This window comes from Ananas comosus, linkage group 5 (assembly GCF_001540865.1).
Source record: "Ananas comosus cultivar F153 linkage group 5, ASM154086v1, whole genome shotgun sequence".
Lineage (NCBI taxonomy): Eukaryota > Viridiplantae > Streptophyta > Magnoliopsida > Poales > Bromeliaceae > Ananas > Ananas comosus.
In genome coordinates, this window is record NC_033625.1 from 2,982,720 (window position 1) to 2,996,571 (window position 13,852).

The 13,852-nt window shown below is 39.5% G+C and overlaps 3 protein-coding genes across 3 annotated transcripts; 2 read left to right on the plus strand and 1 right to left on the minus strand.

Moving 5' to 3' along the window:
- On the plus strand, positions 242 to 1,982 carry LOC109711086 (late embryogenesis abundant protein Lea14-A-like). The gene is given in 3 exon segments (XM_020233985.1): positions 242 to 837; positions 839 to 925; positions 1,124 to 1,982. Coding segments are annotated over 3 exon segments (432 nt in total). The 5' UTR covers positions 242 to 742; the 3' UTR covers positions 1,374 to 1,982.
- LOC109711082 (serine/threonine-protein phosphatase PP1) lies at positions 2,084 to 6,393 on the minus strand. The gene is made up of 4 exons (XM_020233981.1): positions 6,022 to 6,393; positions 4,488 to 5,047; positions 4,042 to 4,254; positions 2,084 to 2,372 (listed from the first exon to the last, which is right to left on the minus strand). The coding sequence occupies exons 1-4, from the start codon at positions 6,203 to 6,205 to the stop codon at positions 2,358 to 2,360; spliced, it is 972 nt and encodes a 323-aa protein (XP_020089570.1). The 5' UTR covers positions 6,206 to 6,393; the 3' UTR covers positions 2,084 to 2,357.
- On the plus strand, positions 10,221 to 11,524 carry LOC109710278 (anthocyanidin 5,3-O-glucosyltransferase-like). The gene is made up of 2 exons (XM_020232787.1): positions 10,221 to 10,686; positions 10,788 to 11,524. The coding sequence occupies exons 1-2, from the start codon at positions 10,242 to 10,244 to the stop codon at positions 11,522 to 11,524; spliced, it is 1,182 nt and encodes a 393-aa protein (XP_020088376.1). The 5' UTR covers positions 10,221 to 10,241.

A 13,852-nucleotide genomic window follows, 5' to 3' on the forward strand; every position in this document is an offset into this window, starting at 1 on the left:
CGTTTCGGATTCGGGTCCGGTAAAGGCGATTGCTGTTCGTGTCCGAATTGGATTCAAGTGCCCGATCGGAGGGTCATTCCCTCTAATTAAGAGTCGGATTTTAGCAAACAAAGAATATTATTTAAAAACTTATATTTTATTTTAGCTATTATTACAAACTACAGTAGGTATCATTTTACCCAAAAGTTCTTGCAGGTGGTGCACCATATTCTGTCTCATACAATGCAGTTATTGACCGTTTCAAAAAAGCGTAAATTTCGAAAAGGGTTGAAATTTTGATTATTTTACCTCTGGACTATAGATATATATATATATACACAGCGCCACCACACAGGTAGGTTGGTAATGCATGAGGTCTCGCTGGATCAATCGCGTGCGCACGGTCACTGGCGTGGCCCCCGCGGCTCTCATCTAGCAACGCACCCGAACTGCAGCACGGCAGCCGCGGCACGTGTCCATGGGCTTCGGCCCCCCACGGCTACAGATGTCCACTCCTCTCTCCTGGTGCGTGTCGCTCGTAAATTTATTTTCTTTTACTGGAGAGAAGTGTGATGCCGCTCCTCGCGCAAATTAATGAACGAAAAAATCGAGCATCGATCCACACTATAAATTATGGCGCATCACCAGGCACCGGTGTTCCTACATAGATCGATCGAGTTCCCAAATCAGCACCGGAACAGAGCGATCGATAGCGAAGGAATATATATATATATACACAGGTTCGTAGCACTACATATCGACCATGGCTCAGCTGGTGAACAAGGCGAAGGATTTCGTGGCCGACAAGGTGGCCAACGTGCAGAAGCCGGAGGCGGATCTCACCGACCTGTCGGTGAAGCTTCTCCGGCCAACTCAACGTCTACAACCCCTACAGCCACGGCATTCCCATCTGCGAGATCTCATATTCCTTCAGGAGCGCCGGCAGGTAATATATAATTAATATACACGTACTGCAGTTAAAACTTTTTCTGAACTGTTTCATTTCTACGGTGAACGACGTACATAATCTCAAAATAATAGATATATGTATATATATATATATATATATATATATATAGATAATATCAGAACCAGTCAGAAGACATTCATCGTACGTAACGCGCACCTGCGCGATAATTTGCAGGGAGATCGTGTCGGGGACGATGCCGGATCCGGGGTCGCTGAAGGGGAAGGAGACGACGAGGATGGAGATACCGCTGAAGGTGCCGTACGACTTCCTGATCAGCATCATGAAGGACGCGAGGAGGGATTGGGACATCGACTATGAGCTCCGCGTCGGCCTCACCGTCGACCTCCCCATCATCGGCAACTTCACCATCCCCGTCTCCAAGAAGGGCGAGCTCAAGCTTCCCACTCTCTCCGACGTCTTCTAACTGAATCTACTAGCTAGCTAGTTCTGTGTTGCTCCCGATGTGGCGTGTGTGTTTGTCACACGTGTAGGATAATAAGTGCCGTGTAAACAATAATAAGAAAGAAATAAAAGTTAATTATTATTATTATTATGGGTCACGCTTGAAAACTAAAAATACGTGGAAGTAGCGTACGATCCAATTGAATCCTCCGGGGGACTGCAGATGAACCATCACTTACTATACAGCAGAGACAACAACTCGATAACTCAACGATGCTCTCTCTTTACAACAAGCTGAGAACTATGTGAAAGAGCATTGTCAACGCGATGCTCCCTCAAACATACAAATTTCCTAAGAAACAATTGGTAAGTCGTGCATTGTGCCCAATAATAGGTGCGTGTAAATTGTACTACAAGAACCTGAACGTTCCACTCGAAGTTTCACCCTTTCTGGTTATCAAATTTTCAAATTCAACCTAAGGAATCCTAAAACGTTTAAAAAATCTTTCTATTTTCAAGATGAAATTAATGGCCACAAGATGCGAGGTCGATAGCCATCCAGAGAACAATTTTCTTTCCAAGCATAAGTATCAAAATATTTTTGAGGCTTATTGGGTCCTAAAAATTTGACCGATAAAGTGAAACGCAGTGAAAAGTTTGGCCACTAGTGCAATTCACGCAGTGGTGTAATTTACCAAATTTTGTAACAACCATTTACTTAGTCGTGCTCAATACCAAGATCGAACGAATTTTATAAGCACCAATACAACCAAAATATGACCATGAAAAAGTTACCATTTGGAAATAACTTTACAAATACTCAGGCCGTAGTTTAAGTTTGTTGACAAAATATAGAAAAGATACACAAGACCCTGCAACTTCCTCCTTAATCCCATGGCCTGGACTCCAGCTAATGTAGTTAGAAGAGTTGGAACCTCACCTCCACCACCTTCTGAAGGTGAGCTCCAAGAGAGAATGAAAATATCGATGTAGTTCATCCTTCTTGTTAGCCCTTCCCACCCTGATAAAGCCAACAATTTACCCAACATCAACATAGTCTAGCGTATAAATATACATAATATGTAGCACAAATACACTTTCAAATGGATTCTAATAACATGAAAACACAGAAAAAGATTACGCATAGAACAATGGTTTAAAAGGAAAAAAGCGTAGAAAATTAGAAAGAAGATGCAGTTATGTGACTATACGTCCTTTTATGGCTGTTTTAGAGTGGTCGGAGTGGTTAAATTTTTATTGCCGTGATTTAAATAGTAAGTCCAAAATAATGTCCAATAGGAAGCTGATCTACAGGACGAACAGATAAGGGTGAAAATAAATAAAGCATGTTAAAAGATATGACAAGGTGGATGTTAAAGGAATGTGTGAATCCTGCATAACAAAATTGCTAATGAAGCAGCTAAGATATCGTTGAACCCACGTAAAGGTGAATGGAAAAAAAGAAGTCTCGACCAAATAGTCCAAAAACTCCGAATCTTCTAAAACAATGTCACTCTTATCTGAATAAATTTTGGTACCATTGAAGTGATGGGACACGAGTGGATGGAATGATCATCGATAACTAGATTGCTGTAGAACCTTTGATAGTTGCTAGAATAAAGAGTAGAGTAGAACTCATCTTTGAGAGCAATCACTCAAAGAACAAATGAAACTGAATAGAGGTGATTCATGTTGGGGGGACATAATAATTCTGGTTGATGTTCGCCATAATAAATGGCATTCCAAATTCTGTTGTCTAAACAGAATATGGCACTTGCATAATTCTAAAGACCTTCAACGGCTTACTGTAAGGAGAGAAAGACGAGCATAAACATCAAGCAGTAAATTTACATAAAATTGTGGTTGGAGATAAAACAAGCAGTAATAACATTGTGATCAAAGCCTCAAAGAATGCTAAATTGCTTGGTCATCACGAAAGTGAATATGGGTTTGATCCCTCATACTAATAAAGGGTTTTTCTGTCTCCCTCAAATAGCAGGAAAAAGAAGAAGAAGAAAAAAAAAGCAAAGAAAGAAAATGAAAACAGAAAGCGCAAAGTAGAAAAGATGACCATGACAATTGTGACATGGAAAAGAATGCTAGTCCCACATTAAACATAAGCTGAAATAAACAGAACCGGTAAGAGCAGCCGTTAACAAATAGGAAGACAAATTTGGGCTCGTAAAAACAAGAAAGTCGCACATAAAACACAGCTAAACTTGGGTTGTGCACAACTTGGATCAAGGGGGGAGCATAACTTATGCAAGTACGATCCGTTGGCTTAATCCCAGCAATTGCTTTCTTAACTATTGATTTAAACACTGCATAAGGGATTAGTTTAGACTACTAATTAGTTAGTACACATAAGAAACACTACGCACTATAGGCTGCTAGAATCAGAGTCGGCATCTCCATCTATAGTTTGAAGAAATAATATGGATTATGGACCATAGATATAGCGAGATGCATTTTCATTTTTGCAAGTTGGAAAACATAAGAAACTCCATTAAACTGGCTGTGGAAGGCAGCACTATAGGAGGGCAATAATCCATAGACAATGAATAGGGATTAAATAGTTTTCAAAGGCTACACAAACTAAGAACCATATGTGCAATTTCAATAAAGTAAAATGAGTGAATGTTCTTACACCTTATACAACCATTTATGAAAAGATTTGATTAACTTCTTACCTTTCTGGGAGGTGTTCCTGGTTTCAACATACTATTCCCAAAGCCCATCTTCCCTTTCTTATCCGCTGGTTTAAGGATTTGAAATGAACATGTTAGAGTATCATCCACACTCATCATAGCACCAGCATTATCAAACTCGCCGCAGTAGTTAGGGGCAGAAAATATTGTCACCAGTTGCCGTTTAGCAAAAAATTCATAACCATCTTCGACAACCTGTCCAAATATAAAATTCAATGAAAATCACTGGAAAGCACCTTGCTAGAAAATTAGCAGTACCACTGGAGAGTATGAGAAAACACAATTCCATCAGCAAGTCATACTTATTACTTGGCAGAATGTTAATATAGCATGACATCTCCTATTGCTTGCAGAGTCATCACAATTAAAGCAGAATTATAACCATATTATTTCGTTCAAAACAGAGGTTTTAACGAACCAGCTGCTACCTGATGAGCTCTGCAGATGAGGTCAATGTCATGCTTCTGAAGGAACTCAGCAACTTTATCAGGCCCAAAGGTATAGGAAACACCTCTATCATTTTCTCCCCACCCTTCGATATCTTTATCAGGGTCAGACCACAGCAGATCGCAGAGTAGACCTTGGTCAGGAACATCAACAGGACGAGCAATATTCCTTATCTGATCCAAGTTCTTCAAATCTGGAGATAGACCCCCGTGCATGCAAAGGATCTTCTCATCAATAAAAGCGGCCACAGGAAGGCAGTTGAAACAATCAGTGAAAACCTTCCATAGGCGAACATTAAACCTCCTCTTGCATTCATCATAGAACCCATAGATACGGTTGATAGAAGCACATTCGTGGTTCCCTCTCAAAAGAAAGAAGTTTTCAGGATACTTAATCTTATAAGCAAGCAGAAGGCATATCGTTTCAATGCTTTGCTTTCCACGATCAACATAATCACCAAGGAACAAATAGTTAGCTTCTGGTGGGAACCCACCATATTCGAACAGTCGAAGCAGATCTGAATACTGGCCGTGAATATCTCCTGTTTGTTGAAATAAATGCCAGATAATCTTAATATTATAAATATATGAAGCACTAAAAGACAGGTACGACAATCTTATGTCAGCCAATAACACACGTTCCATCCAAAATGTTTAATTAGTACAGCACTCCAACATATCTGACAAAGAAAAACGTAAAGGAACACCTGCCAAAACTAGATGGAAGAATATCTAAGCCTTCTTCCACTTTTTAAAAATGTTAATGCCAAAATTGCTGTTTCATAGCCGGGGAAAAACTAGTTTCTACTTTCACTTGCCTTTTATGACGTGTTCAGTGTACATGACAATAGAGCTAATACAGTTATATCTTTTGGTATCTTTTCATCTACTAGGAAAATCCTTTTAACCATGAACAAAGACTGCAAACAAGAGGAGAATGATGCAACCTTGATGCTAAGTAAGAGATTGAACCCCAAAGCATTTCCATAACTCAAAAGGGAAGTGACTAATCTTATTCAATCTTCCTTAGAACCAACTTTACCGTGCCACTCCTAATTCACCTATAAAAACTTCAATTATACAACAAAAATAGTAAGTTTTCTTGAGCTCCCTGCAAGAAAACTTCTGACTAATACAACTAATGCCATTTCAAGACCGTCGTTGAGACAGCTTACAAGAATACATGTCTCTGATCTTCTTATCCCTTGTCTTTGCAAATATATAGACATCAATTATAAGTTTAGATTTAGCTTCATCACAGCAAACACGCCCAATCATAAGAAAACGACATAAAAATAGCAATCAGGACAAATTTCTCCAATCTAACCTAATCGATCCCCACTAGGAGCCAAAGCACGTCCACAAATCCGAATCTCTCGATCAAGAACGCTCCTCGGAACCAAACAACCGAATCAAACTCTCACCAAACCCTCGATCAACGACGATCCTTGTGATCAACAAACAGATCAAGCAAAACTAGGGCAAAATATCGAATCCAAGACCGAATTTTTTTTACCGCAAATCTTAATTGGGGCCTCGAGCTCGAGGAGATTGGGTTGCGCGACGAAGATCTCCTTCGACGCGAGGCACAGTTGCCGTATCTCCGCGTCGGCGAGCTGCACCTGCCGCACCGTCCTCCCGCTGCGCGCGTCGAGGAGCCGCCGTATGATGTCGTCCAACAGCACCTCGTCCATCGGCATCGTCGCCGCCTCGCCGCTGCCGCCCCAAAACCCTAACCCTAACCCTAGGTTTCGCTAGAAGAGAACAAAAAGGAGGCTCGAGGAGAGGGGAGAGCGGGGAAAGGGAGGCGCACTGAGATATTTGTTATTGCGTTTTTTTGGTTTTGTGGTTTGGCCTATTGGGGAGGATTATGGGTCGGGGGCGGTGGGTCAACAAAGAGGGAGAGGAGAGGAGAGGAGAGGAGAGGAGATGAGCGAAGCGGGAGCGGCGCACGTGCGGGTGTAGTGAGTTATTGACTCGCGAGTCGTCGTCGAAAACAAACAATTCGATTGGATATTGGTAATCTCTTATCTTACATTTGATTGATCAAGAAGATTATAGAATCAATTTTTCATATGAATTTCTAAGTTTTAATGCTAATATATACTTTTGTACTAAAATTTAGAATTTTCTTCTATTCTCTACAAATAGATAACAAGAAATCAAAGACCAATCCAAAGCCAGCGAAGATAGAACAAGCATAATAAAATCACTTTATTTTAGATAAAAATGTATTGAATCTACTAAAATATGGACCATCTAGAATTGATTATTTAATTTTTAAAAAATATTGATTATGTTACTCAATCATTCAAATTATTTGATTTGAATTGATCCATGATATTTTAACTTTAAAATTTAAATTATTTATTTATTTTAATAAAGAGTTGTGAAAATTATATAAAATATATATTAATAAAACTTGCAAGTTTTGATGTTAAAATGTTTTTTACTGGCTCAAATCAAAATCATATACGATTTTATCTCTTTGTTTCATTATCATGTAATTCTCTCTCGAATTATTCACCCATATACATGTGTGCTTCTAATATTGACTTTTCTTTAAAACTGATCATTAAAAATTTATAATTTACTATCAAAATTTTAACTAGCAACTAATTCCATTTTGTTCAACTTAGAAGTACGGTCAAAAGAGAAGTGGACTTTAAAAACAATAAATCATTCTCTATCTTTAAAAAATTTTAATTTATTACTTCAATTTGTGAGATATATATGTGATTTATTATAATTTTTACAGAATTATTTAGGATTGCATGTGGGTACTTGGGATTTTTATTTAATTGAGGAGAATATAATTACAAATCAGTAAATTATTTTTCTAAGGATAAAAAAGGGTAACAGATTATTGCTTTATTATACAATTATTTCACTAAATAAAATTTCAAATGGTATTACGTACGTGGTATTCCATAAAAAAGCCTTTTCTTTTTTTATTCTTTTATTCTTTTTTTTTGCTACACAGACCTAGTGACAGGACATATCATTTTGCTGGTGTTTTTAAATTTTATTTTTTAATTATAATATACTATCCGTTTCGTTTATTTCATTTAGAAATAAACTTAGCTGAAAATGTGAATCAACTAGGATTTAAACTTGGGACTTCAGGTACCGATCATCAATTTCTTTGCCACTTATTCTGGGGACAATTGTTAAATTTTATTTTTTAATAAGATATAATAAGTTAGAAGTGGGCGCAGGTTGAATATGGGCTGCTTGGAAAACAGAGTAAACCCCCAAATAATGACATTCAGGTGCGGCTTTTTTGGGCCTGCTGATTTCCCACGATTTACAGTATGAACCCAGTCCAAGCCCAAATAGCAAGCCCATTAGGCAAAACCAAAGCGTTGCAATTTGTACATGCACTGTGGTTTTAGGGACTCTCTTTTTTATTTTATTTTCCTTCTCACACAATGAAGAAGCTCAAGTTCTGACCTTCCAACCTCGCGTACAATACTTTAAAACTTTTACTATGATAACTACGGTCCGTATCTAACGTAGTTGGCTAAAAATTTAATAGTCGATGTTGATCTACCAACATCCCACGGTTGAACAGTATATCGGGAGTGAGTAGTCTTTTACGACGTAGTAGTCAAATGAAGATTTTGATTTTGACTGAAATTTTTAATCTCCATATGTGCAGGTTCGTCGGGTCTCTTTGTCCTGCGTTAGAGATGAACTTGTAAAAGAATTTGACCGTAAACAGATGATTGGAGGTCCACTGTCATTTGAGCAAGTCCAGGCCGGTGCTAGGGCTAGTAGGCTACATTGATTGGAGGTCCACCGTAAACGGATTTTAATTTATTTTCCTTTTTTTCACTATTTTCTCTCTTTTATCCTTTCTCCCTTCACCTCTTTTCTGCTTTGTTCTTGTTTCGTTTTTGTTTTATTTCGGAGGCTCTAGTTACTTCCTCCTATACGCTTAGTTTATTTTGCTTAATAAATGAAACAAATAACTCGCTATTTCTTTCTCAAAAATATAACTACCATCCGTATCTAATGTAGTTGACTAAAAATTTAATAGCGGTACTCGAGATTATAAATTCAAAGCCTGATTATTTTGTTTTTTTATATCAATTTATTTATTTTTTAAAAAATAAAGCAAATAGTTTGCTGGTTTTCTTTAAAAAAAAAAAGTAAAATAAAGTGATATCAGTATGTTTTTTTGGAAAAAAAAAAAAAGGTCTAAGTTTGACATTTTCGTAGATTCTTGTCAAAAGATAACTTGGGCGCAGTGCAATTCTGACTCCTGATCCGTTCCTCATCACCCGTACAAATATCTGTCAACGTTAAACGTCACTGCATTCGTTCGAGCAGGCAATGTGCAACGTAATCAAGCACAATTAGAGAAAGCTAATTGGAGCTGTTTTGTCAAACTTATTTTCCCAACTTTATTGTCCACGTTCACTCAAACTACTATGTTATTGAAAGCACGAAGCCTTCCGTACTTCTAGCTCATTTTCGATGTTGCGACTTTCGAATCATCGATCGATCGGTTCCGTTAAACTTGATCTAGAGTATTTGAAGTACCTAGAAAATAAATTTTATGATTTACGATATCATTTGCCTGGTGATCGAAGGGGCTCAAAATCAACGGCTGAAAATAAAAATCTTACAAAATGTAATAATATGACATTAAAATTTTAAATCAAAGATATTGATCTTGTTTTATACAGTATAAAAAATTTTCTATCAAAATTTCACGTGATTTTGATATTTCTACACCGTTAAACAAGCAAACGGCTCACTACAGCCATTGAAATTTGTTGATTTTGAGCCCATTCGATCACTAGGCAAATGATATCGAAAAATAATAAAATTTATTTTCTAGTTGCTACTGACAATTACTCGCGGTCAGACCAACGCTTAACGGCAGCGATCGACGATTCGCATAAGTCGCAACATCGCGAACAAGCACGCTCGAAGCACGAGGTTTTTCGCTCTCCGATAGCATAATAGCCTCACTCATATATATATATATATATATATATAGAGAGAGAGAGAGAGAGAGAGAGAGAGAGAGAGAGAGAGAGAGAGAGAGAGAGAGTTTTGCTAGAATACTATCGGGAGTAAACGGCTCGGTCTACTACCGATTTGTTTTCGATGATAGAGCTTCCAAATTGATGATCGGCACCATTAAACATGATCTAAACTATTTAAACTATCTAAAAATCAAATTTCACACATTTTCGATATTGTTCTTTTGTCCATTAGGTGAACAGAAAAATGAATGGCTGAAAATAAATATCCTTCAAAAAGTGACGATACAATTTTTATATTTGAGATTTAGAGTCTAGATCTTATTTTAAATAGTTTAAAGAATTTTTTAACAAAAATTTAATTGATTTGAACTCTTCTATACCGTTAAACGAGTAAACGCATCATATCGGCCATTTAAATTATAGATTTTGTGACCCTTTAATCGTTCAGTTAGTAATGCCAAAAAATCATGAAATTTGATTTCTAGATAATTTAAATGGTCTAAATCATGTTCAACGATACCGATCATCGATTTGGAAGCTCTATCATAAAAAACAAATCGGTAGTAAACCGAGCAATTTACTACCGATAGTAGCCCAGTCAAACTCTCTCTCTCTCTCTCTCTCTCTCTCTCTCTCTCTCTCTCTNCCCCACATGGTCATGGAAGAGGCCGCCATTAATGGCGATTTGAAGGAGACGGAGAAGAAGAGTTCTTTGGTGCTCTACCCATCCCCGGGAATGGGCCACCTCGTCTCCATGATCGAGCTCGCCAAGCTCTTCGCCCGCCACGGCCTCTCCGCCACCGTCGTCATCGTCGACTCCCCCTACAACACCGGCGCCACCGCCCCCTTCCTCTCCTCCGCCTCCTCCTCCACCGACCCCTCCGTCTCCTTCCACCGCCTCCCCCCTGCCCAGCTCGCCCCGAGCCCTTCACCCCACCCCGAAGTCCTCGCCTTCGACCTCCTCCGCCGCTCCAACCCCGCCCTCCTCTCCTTCCTCCGCTCTCTCTCCCCCTCGCCCCGCGCCCTCGTCCTCGACTTCTTCTGCACGGACGCCCTCGACGTCGCCGCCGAGCTCGCCCTCCCCGCCTACTTCTTCTTCACCTCCGGCGCCTCCGCCCTCGCCGTGTTCCTCCACCTCCCCTTCCTCCACTCCCACCTCCCCTCCAGCTTCAAGGACATGGGTAACTATATACTAACATTAATTCAATCAATATTAAGATTTTATTTACTTTGCGTTTGAATAATAATATAATCGGTCGAGCTGGTTGGTATATTCTTACAGGCGACACTCCTGTCGCTTTTCCTGGCCACCCCGACATCCCCGCCTCGCACATGCCCCTCCCCATGCTCGACCGCGCGGACGACGCGTACAAGGGCTTCATACGCCCCCTCCGGGCCGGGCTCTGCGTCCCGGGCCGGCCCGTGCCCCCGGTCTACTGCGTCGGGCCGCTGACGCGCGGCGGTAAGAGCACCGGGCACGAGTGCCTACGGTGGCTGGACGCGCAGCCCCGCGGCAGCGTCGTGTTCCTCTGCTTCGGGAGCCTCGGCGTGTTCACCGCGGAGCAGCTCAGGGAGATCGCGACGGGGCTGGAGCGGAGCGGGCACCGGTTCCTATGGGTGGTGCGGGCGAGCGAGGACCCGCACCGGCTTTTCACGAGGCCGGCCGAGCCGGACCTGGGCCGGGTCCTCCCGGAGGGGTTCGTGGAGCGAACCAAGGAGCGGGGCCTGGTGGTGAAGACGTGGGCCCCGCAGGTGGAGGTGCTGCGGCACGCGGCGACGGGCGGGTTCGTGACGCACTGCGGGTGGAACTCGGTGCTGGAGGGGATCTGCGCGGGGGCGGCGATGATCGCGTGGCCGCTGTACGCGGAGCAGCGCATGAACAAGGTGGTGATGGTTGAGGAGTGGGGGCTGGGGCTGGGGATCGAGGGCTACGACAGGGAGGAGGGGGTGGTCGGGGCGGCGGAGGTGGAGAGGAAGGTGCTGCTCCGGACGTGGATCGCCGGAGAAGTATCCCCCTGATGATCAGCTGCTCACATCCGTTTAAATAATATAATAAGAAAATAATTCTTATTACTACTATTATTTGTTCTTTCTTTTTGTACCGATGGTTGTATACTTTGTCTTAACAGTTGTTGAATTACAGGGACTCTTTACTTCTGTTACCGTCCCAATCATTAGATTTTGCGAATTGTGAACCATGTGCTAAAATAATGACTGAAATTAATTAATAAGAACCCGTCTTTTGTTTGGAGTTTCAGTTTGAAAACTGTACGGATTTAGTATTCTTAGAAAGTTTTTGTTTAGTAGGAAAAAATAGAAACATCTGTAGTTCCATAGCATTTTCACATCGTGCGGCGGCCTGATTGAAACTAATAGATCCATATGTGGGCTACGTGGGTTGTGTGGGCTTGAGCAGAACTGGGTCAGCAATCGTAAACTTGGATGTTAGCTCAACGTGTGCTTGCTCGGTGCTCACAATTGAGGGCTAATATAAGCTTCTCAGAGGCCCAGTATTATCCTACCTCCCCTACTTTTGTTTTTTTTTTTTTTTTTAATGGCCCAGATAAAGTGAGAAGATCTATTCCTTTTTATCTTCTCTCAATATTTGTTTTCACGGATTATGTTGGGCCAAAAGAAGTTGGACTATTTGGTAGTACGTAGAGATATATTTTTCTTCTTTTCGGTGAAATTGTATAAATAATCGTAGCTTAATCGAACAATTACGACCTACACAGCGCATCATCATTTGTAGCAGCAAATAGATTTTTTTTTTTTCTTTTTTCTTCAATCCCGAACGGAGGGTACTAGTAAAATTGAGAGTTCTTTTGTTTGGAGAAAGCTTGATTAATTGGACTGGGGTGAGCTCCGCCAAAAAGGGCTGTTCTACTCATAAAGTTTCATTTTGGTTCGTGAATCTTAATTTAATGTACTTGTAAATCTTATTTATCCAAATTTTGTTTCAATCACGATGCATATATTCTCAAATTTTCTTTGATTTTTCTAATAAAGAATTATTGCCGTGGTATATATCATCTCAATACAATTATAATGTGATAGCTCACTCGCTGTTCCTCTATAAAAATGTAATAATTACATGTTTAATATAAAATAAACGCTCAATCTATATATAATATAATATAAAAAGTATCTTTACTAATAAATTTGATAGTTAGATTAGAACCACATCGTTATTATAACAAAATGATTCATAATAATTTGATAGTTAGATTAGTACCACATCATTTTTACGAACTTTTGGCGATCATTTCTCAGCGGTGCAATTTATAATTTTTTTCTTCTTAGAAACAAAATGATTCATAATAATAATTAGCATATAATTAACGTGATAAAATTCTCTGGAATTGAAGCAAGTTAATTTGGCGGTGGGACCCGTGCCTTTTTGCCACCTTTCACCTCATGAATCTGCACATGCATGTCATGACGCATCCACGCGGCACAAAGTTTTTATCTTTTTTTTAACTTTTAATTTTTCGGATAATTCCGCACCGAGAACGATGGAAGCTATTCTATTGGCTTTTAGTCCTGTACATGAACCATGTAGCATTCTCTTTGACGGAGAAAGACAAGGAGAGTTCACGTGAGACAGATAAGGACCAAAAACCCGTGAAGGAGATGGGGCACCCCCCAACTAAATTAAGGACGACATTACGTACGTACGTCAAAAGATATATATATATATATATATATACAGAGAGAGAGAGAGAGAGAGAGAGAGTTGAGTTAGAATACTCTCAAAAGCACCAATAAGGTAATGCTTTTGAGTTTTTAACTATTGGATGAAGAAATGTAAAGTTGTGATGGTGGTAGGTGGAATAGTATTTGATCCAATGGCTATTAGTAATCAAGGAGTAGATCCAAGGGCTAGAAACCTAAAAGCACCAATGGAGTGATACTTTTAAAAATATACTAGCTCAATTATATATATATATATATATATATGTATATATATATGTATAACATGCATGCTTCCAATGCTATAAAAATTAAAAAAAATTTAATTTCATATAGTAACACATGAACATATCAAATAACAAATATATTTTTATAAAATTTAGATTATTAAATTTATTTTTTTAAAATTCATTAACATTCTTTTTTGTTCGTCTAGTTTGCTATCATTCATTTTTTAACTTTTTTTTAGAGAGAAAGATACCCGCTTCGTTTATTCTTTTTAGAAATAAATTTAGTTGAAAATGTGAATTTAACTATGATTCGAACATCGGACCTCGGGTACCAACCACCGAATTCTTACCACCAACTTTTTCTTAACGTTGGGTGAACGTATAAAATAACTATTTTATCCTTACAAAATTATCCTTACCGTTT

Coding starts and splice junctions, on each gene's coding strand:
- LOC109711082 (XM_020233981.1), bottom strand. CDS start 6,205: ATGCCGATGGACGAGGTGCTGTTGGACGACATCATACGGCGGCTCCTC. Junction 5,048..6,021: donor GGCCCCAATTAAGATTTGCG/GTAAAAAAAATT, acceptor TTCAACAAACAG/GAGATATTCACGGCCAGTAT. Junction 4,255..4,487: donor TCATCTGCAGAGCTCATCAG/GTAGCAGCTGGT, acceptor ATATTTGGACAG/GTTGTCGAAGATGGTTATGA.
- LOC109710278 (XM_020232787.1), top strand. CDS start 10,242: ATGGGCCACCTCGTCTCCATGATCGAGCTCGCCAAGCTCTTCGCCCGC. Junction 10,687..10,787: donor CTCCAGCTTCAAGGACATGG/GTAACTATATAC, acceptor ATATTCTTACAG/GCGACACTCCTGTCGCTTTT.